The 13,378-nt window shown below is 43.9% G+C and overlaps 1 protein-coding gene across 1 annotated transcript; it reads left to right on the top strand.

The window, feature by feature from the left end:
* Positions 1-9,273: 9,273 nt before the first annotated feature.
* RASSF10 (Ras association domain family member 10) lies at positions 9,274-13,131 on the top strand. The gene has a single exon (XM_034767117.1). It carries the CDS (start codon positions 9,664-9,666, stop codon positions 11,062-11,064), a length of 1,401 nt encoding a protein of 466 aa, XP_034623008.1. The 5' UTR covers positions 9,274-9,663; the 3' UTR covers positions 11,065-13,131.
* The last annotated feature ends 247 nt before the right edge of the window (positions 13,132-13,378 follow it).

Here is a 13,378-nt window from a genome sequence, read left to right as displayed (position 1 = left end):
TTTTTCCTGTTTTTGAAATTATGTGGAAGGCATTGGAATAATCAGCTGCAAGCAGAATGTGAGTCTACATCCAACCTAGAAACCCCATGCAGTCTCCTTGAGGATTGTTTACAAAGTAACTTAAAGGGGAAGATGAGGGACTCTTTTAAATAACAAGAGCCCACTGAAGCGCAAGGGGCTGATGATGGATGGAGTATCATTCTTTCCTGAATGACAAGTGAATAATGTGGGTAAAACCTAGCTGTTAATTTGCAAGCTAACCTGAAAAAAGTCTTTGAGGCAAACAGCACAAGCATTATAAGGATGCACAGACAAAATAACAATGAAACACTTGACAGTTTGCATATGATACCCAAAAGGTGCTGTAAGCACCTAGATCCTCTGAACACTGGTCACAGGGACATAGCCTGTAGAAACAGAAAACATGTTTTAGGTGATTAAGTTCGTACCCCTGCCAGGGGAGGATTATTCCTGCATTGTAGATACTCGGATGAAGCTATTGAGGAGTGGGTCCTATATGTAACCCAGAATAACACTAGCCTGTTTTCCTGCCATATGCATAACATTCCTAGCTAGTTTACTATCTGCTCTCACCCCCTTGCCTCTTAGCATCATTCCTTCCCAGACTTCTCCCTTCTACTGCCTTTCTAATTATTTGCCACCCAAGGTTCTAAGTTAAATCTAATTTTATTTTCTTACCCCATCCTGGATTCCACGCTTGCTCACATGACTAGTCTTTAATTACATGAGTTGCTCTTCTACAGTTTACTTACTTAAGGAAGGGCTACTCCTGGGCCTTCTCTAACCCCCCTTGGTGTCAATGAGTGTGGAGCTGAGATCTTGGGAGCATGAATACACTTGTTTGGGCCTCCTATTTCCACCAGCATTAGGTACCTTTTAGTGTTGTTTTTCTGTTGTCACTAGGATTTACAGACCTCACTATGTATTATTTATGACTGTACCTGATCTACTGGAATTATTTCCAAAAGTTGGATTATATTTGACCAGCTAAAAAATCAATTTCATGTATGATCTACCCAAAATAAGAATGACAATAAATCTAAAACTGAGCCAAAAATGCCAATATTGATAAATTATTATAGAAGTTTTATAGAAAGACTTTGGGGAATTCTACATGTAAATGGCTTGAAAGATCAAGCCCTGTAATGGGAACAAAAATGGAGAGGTGGCAAAAGAATTTAGCGATCTCACAAGCCATTTTAATTCAGTTTGACTACATCTGAAATGTAAATTGTACTTCCTACATTCGTATTAACAGCTATGCCTATTGTGTCAATGTCTGAATATAAATCTATGCAAAGAAAGCTGAAATTAACTATTGGCCATGGAAACAGAGTAGGAAAAGCAAACTGTGTTCCGACAGTTGAAATATTATAATCAGAGGATTTCATGGTTTATTTTAGAAACAATGAGTGTTCTATTCATTCCAGCATTCAGAATATTCCTTTGTTCACATACTAATGTGCTGAACCTGATTACTTCAAGAACAAGACCTCATAACTGTAGGGAGGAAGGATTCTGGGTTTTTCATCAGCTCCCATACCATGTGTTTCATTGGACAAAAGAACGTCACTGAATCCAAAGAGATGCCCATATAGTGTACTATGCAAAGTAAAATATTGCTCAAACTCGTGAAATGTTGAAACAATGTCTTGTTTCATGTGAACTTCCAAATGAATGTGGCAATAGTGTAGGGTGATGAGAGGATACAACTCATCGCTATGGATTGAAATGTGTATCATTAACTCCTCCTACTTAGACAATATATAATTAATATCAGGTTCTCTTTGTACCTGGAAGAACTGCATAACAAAAATGTACTGTATACAATATACCTGTGAGCACATGAGAGTTGGAACTACTTGCCAAAAACCTTGCCAAGGTTGATCTTGGGCCTCTTCCTTTGCTGCAGCAGCAATGTTCAGTAGCTGCATTATGTTGCCAACATGAACACAACTTTTAGTTTTATGTCAGACCAACATGTTTCAAACTATCAACACTTTGGGCTCAGTCCGGCTCCCAGTGAAGTCAGTGACTTAAGTGAGAGCAGGAGCAGGTCCTTTCTGTACCGTGGACAGAAATGTACTGAAGATGTGGGGTTTTGGTGTTTGTTTTTTTTCCCCCTCAGTGTCCATCGTCTAACTTAAGGCCTAAATCATCATGGCCCTTCTGCAAATGCAAAATTGGCCTGCACACAAGGGCATTTGCATGAAATCAGCATCATCCTTTCCCCCTGAAACTTGCATTGTCCCCCTCAGAAACTGAAGAAATGTTATGAATACAAATGCCATCACAGCATTATCTCGCATGGCCCCTGTACAGTGCAAAGAGAGAGTTTAGAAACAGCCACTGGCAGCATTCTCTTAGGCCTGAGGACAGGAAATCACCCTCTTTCCTCCCTGCATTTCCTTTCATAGTTCCACTGATTCACTGTCAGTTTCCTAGTATTTCCACCTCCATCTCTCAAATGGCCTTCTGAGACCACAATTCTTCTTCATTAATTAGAAGGGGATAGGGATCATCAGATGGAAACTGAGTTGAAAAAAATATGGACAGTGTTTTTGGCCCTAAAGTAGTTAAATTTGCCTGATACAAGCTATTTGGGTGAAACAATGTATATGTGTTTGGGTAAATTCCTAAACAATGGAAAATCTACGACCAGAAGAGCTTGAGACAAATTCCCTGAGGGTTAGGGACACATTTAATATAAGAGTTGATAGGCTACAAGAGCTAAATAAACAGACATATTTACAGAGTGCAGGACTCCTGCAGATGTGCCTGCCGTTGTTTCCCAGTGCATGGCTCATTTTTTGGAACAATGAGGAATACTAAATGTGAAGAAAAGTGATGCAAGACCGAATGTGTAGGAAGTTGGGAAACTGTACCAGGAATCTTTGATACACATTTATATTGACTAGTACTGCAGTTATACAGTAGATTGAATGTTTTATTCTTTGAAAATGACATAGCTATCATGTGGGCATGATTCTTATTTTCAACAGCTTTACACCTCTGACTTCCTAACAGTTACTTCTGATTAACATGTGTAAGTGTGAGGAGAATATCTATCATGCAGATTATTGGGAAAGGCATTTGCTTACTTGTTTAATTAGATATCAGTATCTACCTCTTGGTAAGTATAGATTTATTAGTGCTTCATAAAGGAAAGAGAATGTGAAGTAAGTTTTATAGCAGGCTTTTATTTTTCCATCATATTTGTTAAAGGCCCGGGCCACCAAAATGGCTGCTGCTGCACCCTGGCTCCCAACATGCCCTGCAACATCCAGTTTCAGTTAAGGAGGTTTGTTTAATCTTTGTCATAAAGGAATAAACAACTGGAATGAAGTCTTAAGTCAATAGCTGGCCCCCAGGCTTCAGGGCCACCCCTCCCAGAGGTCTCTGACACTCCAGCTCCTTGAAGCTTCCTAACCTTAGCCAGCTCTGCTCCCCCGTTGGAGCAACAGCCATAGGTTGCTTCCCTGAGCCTCCCCTTGCTCCAGGGATTCACCACAGGAGTTAGCTCCACCCCTTTGTGGCCTTTGCTGCCCAGGGCTCAGCTTGTCTCAGTCCTTCCTCCCAGGACTCAGCCTGCCACAGTCCTTCCTCCCAGCCCTCTTTAATTAGCTGGGGTAGGCTCACCTGCTCCAGTCCAGGGGTGCTGGGCTCAATCTATCCACAGAGATCAGCTACCCTGTGACAAGCATTAGTGCAGTTGTCTAAGATGAATGAGTTAGAGGACCTGATCTTGTGGCTGTGGCTGTGGCACTGGCCTGGACATCAGTAGAGCTTGGTTCTAGTCTTTGTTCTGTGACTAACCTGGTGTGTGACATTGGGCAAGTCTTCAGGGCTGGGACTGTCTCTTACTAAGTGTGTGTATTTTGAACATTGAAACTTCCAGGCTCTACTGCAATATAAATATTAATAATTTTCCCTTAATGGCATTCAACAAAGAGACATACATGCATTTTCAAGGAGTTGCACAGGGATTTATTCATGCAGCCCCCATTGAGTTCAGCGGAAGGGGTGTTCTGTTCCAGCACAACTGTTTGTAGTATGGGTGGAACAGTGTATGCATTAAATAAAGAATAACTGGGATAAAGGCATCTAAGTGGTACAATCCAACATCAGTGCCTATTGTTCATACAGAGATCATCACAGCCATCCCAAATGGTATCACATAAGTGAATAAAAACTATTGATTAAATTGCAATGATTATTTCCTTATATATGTAAACTCAGTTAATTATAATTCATTAATATACAAATTGAATGAAGGAAACTGAAGAGGAAACACAGAAGTAGAAATATCTATCAAAAGTGCAAGTTCCTTCGATGGCTGCAACAGAGGTATAAGCTAATATTCTCATTTTGAAACTGATTGGAAACAATTTCACCAAGAAAAGTCTAAAACACAGTCTGTAAATTGTTTCAGCTAAAATCTATACAATCCTGTTGATAGAGGTTGTTCAAGATTTTCATGACATGCATCGTAACTAAGGTAGCAGATTTTCATGGCACTACATGACTTGGTTATTCTGTTTTATGCTTTCAGGAATAAATAGGTATGAAAGAAAGGAGAATCCGTGAAAGATTGATTTGTAAACTCAAGTAGCCTCTTCACTATTCATATACCTATAAGCTCAGGCAAGCTCTCAAAGAATCTGTAATAGATCTTATTAATAGTCTAATTGTGTCCTAGGACTGCATTAATACTTATCTCACAATCAAAAAACAAGTGTAAGGGACCTATCACTAAACCTTGTAAAATAAGATTAACAGGAATTCAGGGAGGGGAACAGAGCAAATAGCTGCTGTTCAAGACCACAACAAAGACTAACTTCACTGCCGTTATGGCTTGATGGAATATTGGTTGCAACCTTCCTTCACTTATCTAATTTATACTATATTCTTTTTCAGTAACAACAGCAGAACAATCCTATCTGAATATTAAGAGCACTCTACTTGGGGGGGCGGGTGTGATTTCGTCTCCAAACATCTCATTTGACAATTTAACCCTTTGTAAATAAGTTATAGTCTTTATTTAGTTTTTAAAACATTCACCCACCTGCTACTCTGCTTTATGAATTGACAGGCAGTAAATGAATTTTACGGTTTTGGCTCTGATTATTTAAGGTAAGTTCCTGCTGACACTATTTGCTTTTTGTTTCTTGAAAGTAGCAGAGCTGCAATTAATTTCTGGAAGCTCAACGGAAAAAGAAACCAACATTTTACTATCAGAAACACCTAAAATAAAAGTATGAGTCACACCATTATCAGCTGTTCTTATCATAAAAGAGTATTTGTAAGTTATTTTATGCCCTCTTGAAATATGAAGGAGAGAGAACATTTATATATAGTGACAGGCTATGGCCAATGTACTGTCACCATTGCCCTGCTTTGTCACACTTGTGGGGAATGTAAAGCAACAACTTTTGCACATGCTAAACTATAGCTTTGACTTTAGACTAAGATTTCCAAAGGAGCCTAAGGGAGTTAGACACCCCATTCCCATTCACTTTCCATGCTAGCAGCTAATAAGGCAAAATCAGTGAAAACAAACAAGGCCCCTCCAGTGATATGGGTGGCATTTAGTGAGATAAGTTTACAGTTCAAAAGCAGAGCCTACTGTCACATGTGCATTGATGTGGTTTTATACAAAGTAATCTGATGGCTACCTGGGTTCGGGAACATTCTGTATGTGTGTTGGCTTTCAAAAGTAAGAAGGTTAAATTGCATTGAATGCTTCTTTTAGAATTTATAGGGGACTTGACATTACTGCTGGTGTGGGAGAGAATTATCTTCCTTCCATGTTGCATATAAACATGTTACCTCCCTTTAGGCTTGACCACCTGCAGTCTGCAGCTGTTGGACTCTAAAGGCTGGTCTACACCGGGGGAGGGAGAGGGGGATTGATCTAACATACGCAACTTCAGCTATGTGAATAGTATAGCTGAAGTCGAAGTATCTTAGATCAATTTACCTTGGGTCCTCACGGCGCGGGATCGACGGCCACGGCTCCCCCATTGACTCTGCTACCGCTGCTCGCTCTGGTGGAGTTCTGGAGTTGATGGGGAGTGCATTCGAGGATCGATATATCGTGTCTTAACAAGATGCGATATATCAATCCCCGATAAATCGATCGCTACCCGCCGATACGGCGGGTAGTCTGGACGTACCCTAAAATGAAGGCGCTTTCTTTGCTAAGGGGATGTCATAAACTAGCTTGTGTACTTCTGCCCTCTACTGGAATATAGAAGACTTACTTGTACATTCTTCTGTTTGCTGAATTTGCACCTTCATTTGAGCTGGACCTGTTATTTTGGAGATATTTTTTTCTCTTGGCATGAGATGACAGAAGGAGAGAAAGACAGAAGCAGGAAGGAAGGAGGGGTAGTCCAGTCTAGTGATTAAAGATAACTGGAAAACAAGAGACCTTGTTTCTGTTCCCCACACTACTCTCTTGCTGTATAACCTTGGGCAAGTCCCTTAAGTTTCCTGTCCCCCAGTTTCTCTTTCTGTAAAACTGAGATAATACTGTTACCCCCTTTGTAAAATGCACTGGAATCCTTGAATGAAGTGCAATAAGGCTGCATGTACTCCATTACTCCATGTAGAAAGAATTCGCTGCAGAGCTCACCTGTTGGTGCAGAACTGTGCTGCAGAATTTTAACTTTCATTTAAAAAAAATTAAGCCTCTAGATTTTATGGGTTTGAAGAAAACAATCTTCCAAGTGTAACTGATGCAGTGACATCTGCAGCCAGCCTGAAACAATAACTCTGGAGTGTTAACTTTGAAATCTAATAGTGCAAATTCTAATGTCAACTACTTCACTACTGATCATTTAAATAGCCATCTAATGGGCTCATCCTGCAAATTCAAGCCATTCCCCATGCTTCACCACGTGCTAAAAACCCAGCTGTCCCCAACCACATTAACAACTTCAGTTTCTCCATGATAGAAGCTGGCTGAGGGGGACTCTTCAGTGGCAAAGAGCCAACATAACAGCTCTGTGCTAGCACTCAGTGCTGGGGGCATACTCAGGGGAAGGTGGTACAGTGAGAACGAAGCAGTGCTCGGACTGTGCCTGACTGCCAGAATGAGGCCATAGACAGCCAGACTCAAGTTAGAGCAGCCTCTCATTAATCCTTTCTCTGTAATTTACACTTCCATGTACCAATTAGGCGCGTAGAACTCTGTGGCAGAATCACCCTGAGGGACTGCAGGGCATTGCTACTCCCTCTCAAGTTTTCCAGCAGGGTGATGATGGGAGCAGCTCTCTCCCTTCAGAACACTACATGCTGTGTCAGCAGGAGCCTTTGAGGTGAGGAGCTGAAACTGCAGAATTCTTGGCCACATTCCCTCCTTGGTCAGCACCATCCAGTTTTGGGGCAGTATTAGTTCTCCCAGGGCTGCATCAGAGATGCTGCCACTTTGTGCCATGGCAGCCTGAAGACTCTCTGCTGCTGGGATCCTCCTTTCTAACCCCTGATGCTAATCTAGCCCTAAGGCTGAAATTCACTAACAGTGCTTAGAGTAATCAGACTGTGTCTGGAACTTCATGAGAGTTGATATATACCCCTTCAACTCATGGATAACACATGGCAATGAAGCACAGCCTAAAATAGCAGCCACTATCCTCCTTTAAAAAGGGGATTACGAAGTGCTAGTACCCCTGTCATATGAAGATAACAGTAATCATAAATCAGCAGATTATGACAGGGATATAAATTTGTGTCAGGTGCCTGGGCCCAGGAAACACTGTTTAGTCTTTTACCATCACTCCTGTGTTTTATGCCTTATTATAACACCCACCAGTTGCCTCAGCTTAGAATCTTTTAACCTGGAAAAAAAATACAATGAGAAAATTAGTGATCCTCATCTCCAGGAAAGTTGGAAACAATGAACAAAGTGGCCTCAGCCCACTTCCTATTTGGACAGCAGTTTGCATCATAAAGAACCACCATCATACTTGGCAACCTTAGGAGTTTTAGCAGCAAGGAGACTGAACTAGACAGTTATCTGTCAGGGTGTTCCCTCCAGGGCAGATTAGAAAGAACATTTGCTGAAAAGCTTTCTCAGCCACTGCCTGTGCTTAGCTTGACTTCGATGGATAAATGGAAGAGGTTAGTCTCCAGGGCTGTTAACCCAGAATCTTTCACAAGCACAACATTCATTATTTTTATATGACATTTTTACCAACTCTGGAAATTCACACATTGATCTTCAATGTTAGGAGATGTTAATGTTAGGAGAATTTTCCCATTTTAACAATTAACTTTTTAGTCATTTAAAACAAAATTGAGAAGTGCAACATTCCCAGACTACTCAGCAATCCTAGAAATTGTTACACACATCACAACATGAAAAAACAGATTTTATGACCATTTCTTCAATCTACTTTACTGCATTCCACACTAAAGCCCGCTCCCATCAGAGTAAATGGCAAATTCCCATTAAACTCTGGCTTAGCTAGCATTTTAATAACACTCAGCAGTTACTGTCCATTGCACATTGCATCTGCAAAGTGCTTTACAAACATAAACTCTGACTAATTATAGGCTGAAGGTTTATTAAAATGGTAGAAATCCTGGCCCTGGCTTTTTACTTTGAAGATCCAGTGTTTGCTCCAACCTCTCTATTGGGGGGGGGGGGGGGGGGGGGGAAGAGGGGGAATAGGGCAGTCCTAGAAAGATCCCTTAAAGCAGTTCATTTAGCCGCAAGCCTGGAGCTTTCAGTGAGGAAGAGGGGCAAAGGGGCCACTTGTACCCCCCAAAAAAGGATCTTCAAGGGGCCCCAAACTTTTGTCAGAAAGGCCAACACATGCACAGTCTTTATCCTTTATAGACAGTATTTTGTTGTGCTTTATAATGACACTAGCCAAAAAAAATAAATAAATAAAAAATCCAAGATTCCCCCGAGGTCTAACTAACCCCTGGATGGTTATTTTATTTTTCATCTAGCGACCCACTTCCCCCACTGCCGGTAAGGGGAGCCTGGAACCGGCACCGTTTGGCATACAAGGAAAGCTTCCCTCAAGCTACTGCCTCGGCTTGTTTTTGAATGCAGTGGCCTTGCCGGAGGCAAGTGGTTGGGAAGCTGAGCGCGCCGCCCGGAGTACCTGCACGCCGGGGGCGAGGGGAAAGGTACCGCTGATCACTCCCGCCTCAGCGGGGAGGGAGGAAGCCGTCACGTGGTGGGGGAGGAAAACCCGGCAGCCTGGGGAGGGCAGTAGCAGAGCGCGAGGAGGTGACACGGCAGGAGGAGCTGGAGCGCTGAGGTTGGCAGTTTCCCTGGTTCCTCCTGGCGGATTACACGGCGGGGGGAAGCAAATGCACCGAGGAGGCGAGGTGGGCACTGAGCAGTCGCCTCTGCAGCTGAAGGCTCAAAGCAGCCTCTCTCCAGGGGGAGACTTTGCACCAGTTTAGCCGCACGTCCGGCACAGGAGGCAGGCAGGCGGGGTGCGCTGTTTGGAGACGGGGGGTGACTAGCTGGGGGAGAGGAATCCTTTCCAGCCATGCTCAGGCTGGGCTCCAGGGCGACGCAGACAGGACCTTGGCTCCCTACCCTACCGTGAAGGCTCCTATGGGGGATTTCCCGTCTGCTGGGAGGCGCAGCCCGGTGGCCAGGTGGCCCCAGCCCCGATGGAGCCGGAGGAGAGGAAGATCTCGGTGTGGCTCTGCCAGGAGGAGAAGTTGATCTCTGGCCTCTCCAGACGCACCACTTGCTCCGACGTGGTGCGGGTGGTGCTGGAGGACAACAGCCAGCGGCAGCAGCTGCCCACCCTGCAGGATTCCGGCGCGGGGATGCTCTCGGGCCCCCCCGAGTCCTACTGCATCGTGGAGAAGTGGAGGGGCTTCGAGAGGATCCTGCCCAACAAGACCAAGATCCTGAGGCTCTGGGCTGCCTGGGGGGACGAGCAGGAGAACGTCCGCTTCGTGCTGGTCCGCAGCGAGGCGTCCCTGCCCAACACGGGGCCCCGCAGCGCCGAGGCCAAGGTGGTGCTGAGCAAGGAGCGCCCCTGCCATGGCCTCGGGGCGGCCCGGGCCAGCCTGGCGCTCACGCAGGAGAAGCAGCGCCGGGTGGTGAGAAAAGCCTTCCGGAAACTGGCCAAGATCAACAAGAAGCGGCAGCAGCCGCTGGCCAAGGAGGCGTCCTCGGCGGAGAGGATGGAGACCCTGGTGCACCTGGTGCTGTCGCAGGACCACACCATCCGCCAGCAGATCCAGCGGCTCCGGGAGCTGGACCGGGAGATCGACAGGTACGAGGCTAAGATCCATCTGGACCGCATGAAGCGGCACGGCGTGAACTACGTGCAGGACACCTACTTGGTGGGGGCCAGCAGCTGCGAGCTGGAGGCGAGCCGGGAGCTGGAGCCGGGCCCGGGCCCGGACGGGGCGGCCGGGCAGCTGGAGGAGTACGCCAGGAAGTGCGAGGAGGTGCTGCAGCTGCAAGAGCAGCGGACGCGGCAGGAAGAGCTGCTGGAGCACCTGGCTGGCGAGATCCAGGAGGAGCTGAACGAGCGCTGGATGAAGCGGCGCCGGGAGGAGCTGGCCGCGGCCAAGGGCTCCAGTTCCAGCCTGTCCGAGCCCGAGTGCAACACCATGGAGCTGAGCGGCGGGGCAGACAGCGAGCTCCACGTGGAGCAGGAGCGCGTGAAGACCCAGCTGAGCACCAGCCTCTACATCGGGCTCCGGCTGAGCACGGACTTAGAGGCGATCAAAACGGATCTGGATTACACGCAACGCGCCCGCGAGGACAAGGAGCGGGAGCTGCAGCGCCTGCTCGAGACGCTGAACACTTTGGACTTCGCGGACACCCAGACGGCAGCTCAGATCCTCCTCCCCGAGGAGCGCGCTCCCGGCGGCCCTGCCTTACACGAGGCTGGACTGGGGGCTCCCGTGGGCAGCTCAGACGTCTGGGAGGGCCAGGCCAGGGGGCGGTGCAAGGACTGCGAGGAGAACGATGAGGACTCGGATACAGGACTGAGCTCCATGCACAGCCAGGACTCTGACTCTGTCCCAGTCTGTGAATCGCTTGTATAGCGGCCTCCTTCCTTAGGTAAAATAAGCTCAGGGACCCACAGCGAAATCCAAACTTGTGCTTCCTCCTTGGCACTCTTAGAATACAACTATCCATTTTCACATCCGCCAGCAGAAGAGATCCTAGAGTGGACTCCTGTGATATATTTCCATTAGAACAAAAATGTGTGGTTTTTGTTGTTGTTCTATCCTTTTGGGGAGGAGGGGGACCACTTTAAAATCCAGATGCCAGTTAGTGCCATATTATGGTAATTTATGCAAACTGATGATGACCAGTTATCTGGGGATAACATAAGCTAATGGTAAACTACACAGTTGAAGAATTAAATGGATTACATCATACAATTTTGACTCTACAGAAAGACTATACCTGCATTTTGCTGCATAACAACTGTTGGAAAGGAGGTTTGTTGTAGTAGGTACTGTAAGGAAAGAGTTGGGTTGGGGGGGGAAGAGCTTACACTGTAAAATGCACTCATAAAAAGGAAATACGCTGAATCTGAATTGTGGCTTAAGTTTAAACTTGTTAAAACTAGTCATCAGCAGACACTTTTTAGTCTGTCTCCTCACTACTTTCATCTTTTAGAAAAAACACACACACAATGTTTGCATTTCATTCAGTATTGGAATTACCTGTTTCCTAAATTCCTGCCTTTTATTTCACCTCAAAGGTGTTCTTGAATGGAACCCTTAATCCTATATTTCTCCAAAGCAAATACAGTCCAGTATAGGTTTCTTTACATAGTCTTTTTGTTGGAATGCTGGAACATATATTCTCTAATTGAAACAAAAATTCAGCACCTTTATATGTCCTCAGTATTGCAAGTCAACTGTTTGCTACAGTATTTGCCACTTAAGAATTCAGTAGGTTCCTCTTAGACAAAAATAAAAAAAAAGTTGAAAGTGCAGAACTAAAGTTCAGGGTGATTGAAAAATTAGTAAACAGGACATCTGTCAGTATGTTTGACATGGATGCCAGTTTGTCCTAATATATGAGCTTTTGAAATATATTGACTATGGTTTTTGCCATAAAAAGTGATAATAAATCATTAAACTAAGAACTGAACAAACTAAACAAATATAAATTAGCATGCAGTATCAGCACTCAGCCGTGAATGATGCATGTTCCCATGCATAGATAATAGCACGTTTGTTGACAGATAATTTAAGAGAAGTTGTAAATATAAATGTTCACTGGATTAATTTAAAACAGTAATTAACACAGCCCGGTCTCTTCAAATATATTTTCTTTATCAGGTTAGTTGATGGTCTGCTGAGTTTAGTAATAGATAAATTACTGCATCAGCTTAAGCTACCATTTCTAATATGCAGTTCAATTCAGGCTAGCTCAGAATCTAGAGATCTGATGCCCAAAGTATAACTCAAGCTTGCTACAGTACAGCTGGGTGAAATAATTTAATCTCAGTTATTCCAGTGAAAAGGTACAGTATCAGGTGTAATATGTATTTCAATTAACTGGACTGCCAAATTTTCCTTTGCAGCTTAACCAATGTTGGGTATACTCTTACAATAACGAGTATTAATGGTTTGTGTATGGGAGAAGTGTTACTGTAATCAGTTTAATGGTACAAGATCAGAGAATGTTCAATAAGGTCTGATTGACACAACATTTTAGAAGAACTCTGACGACAGGATATCTATGAACATTTGCTTTCAAGTTATAAGAAAGTATAAAGGTAGATGTGTCATGGACCAGGATCCTCAGTCTGTGTACATTTGTGTAGTTCAATGAACTCAGCAGAACTACACTGATTTACAGCAGCTGATATTGGGGGGGAGGGTGTTTTCCAAAGAGAAGTGTTGCTCTCTAACAGTGTTACCATTGGGAATCATACTGAACAGCAGAAAAATAGCTACAGCATTAAATCAATTTAAAAATAAACTAGTAATATACGTGTAAGTAAAAAAGCTCTAAAATTTCCATTAATGCCATTATTATTGATAAATTATACTGAAATAAGTGGTCTTCATAACATTTTTAAAAGTCTGATTATAAAATTATGGTTTTTGTATTTTAGGTGGGCTTGGAAAATATTTGCATACCTGTTTAAAGCCTAATAAAATGCTAGAAGATGAAATACGAAAAATGAGTGTCCCCAGATTGCAATTTGATCACAAAATATCAGCATTGGTTCTCCATAGCCATGCATCTTGGGAGTCATTTATCCCAGTGCAAAATGAGTGATAAGATTTTTATCCTCACTCTGTATGGAGTAAATGATTCTACAAAGTAAAAGGCAATGGGGAATCAGCCCCATCATGTCTAACATCAATAGGTTGAGTTTGGAGATGTTTG

Source organism: Trachemys scripta, chromosome 4, assembly GCF_013100865.1.
Source record: "Trachemys scripta elegans isolate TJP31775 chromosome 4, CAS_Tse_1.0, whole genome shotgun sequence".
NCBI lineage: Eukaryota > Metazoa > Chordata > Testudines > Emydidae > Trachemys > Trachemys scripta.
Note: the sequence above shows the minus strand (reverse complement) of the source record. Positions and strands in the feature narration are given on the sequence as shown.

Coding starts and splice junctions, on each gene's coding strand:
- RASSF10 (XM_034767117.1), top strand. CDS start 9,664: ATGGAGCCGGAGGAGAGGAAGATCTCGGTGTGGCTCTGCCAGGAGGAG.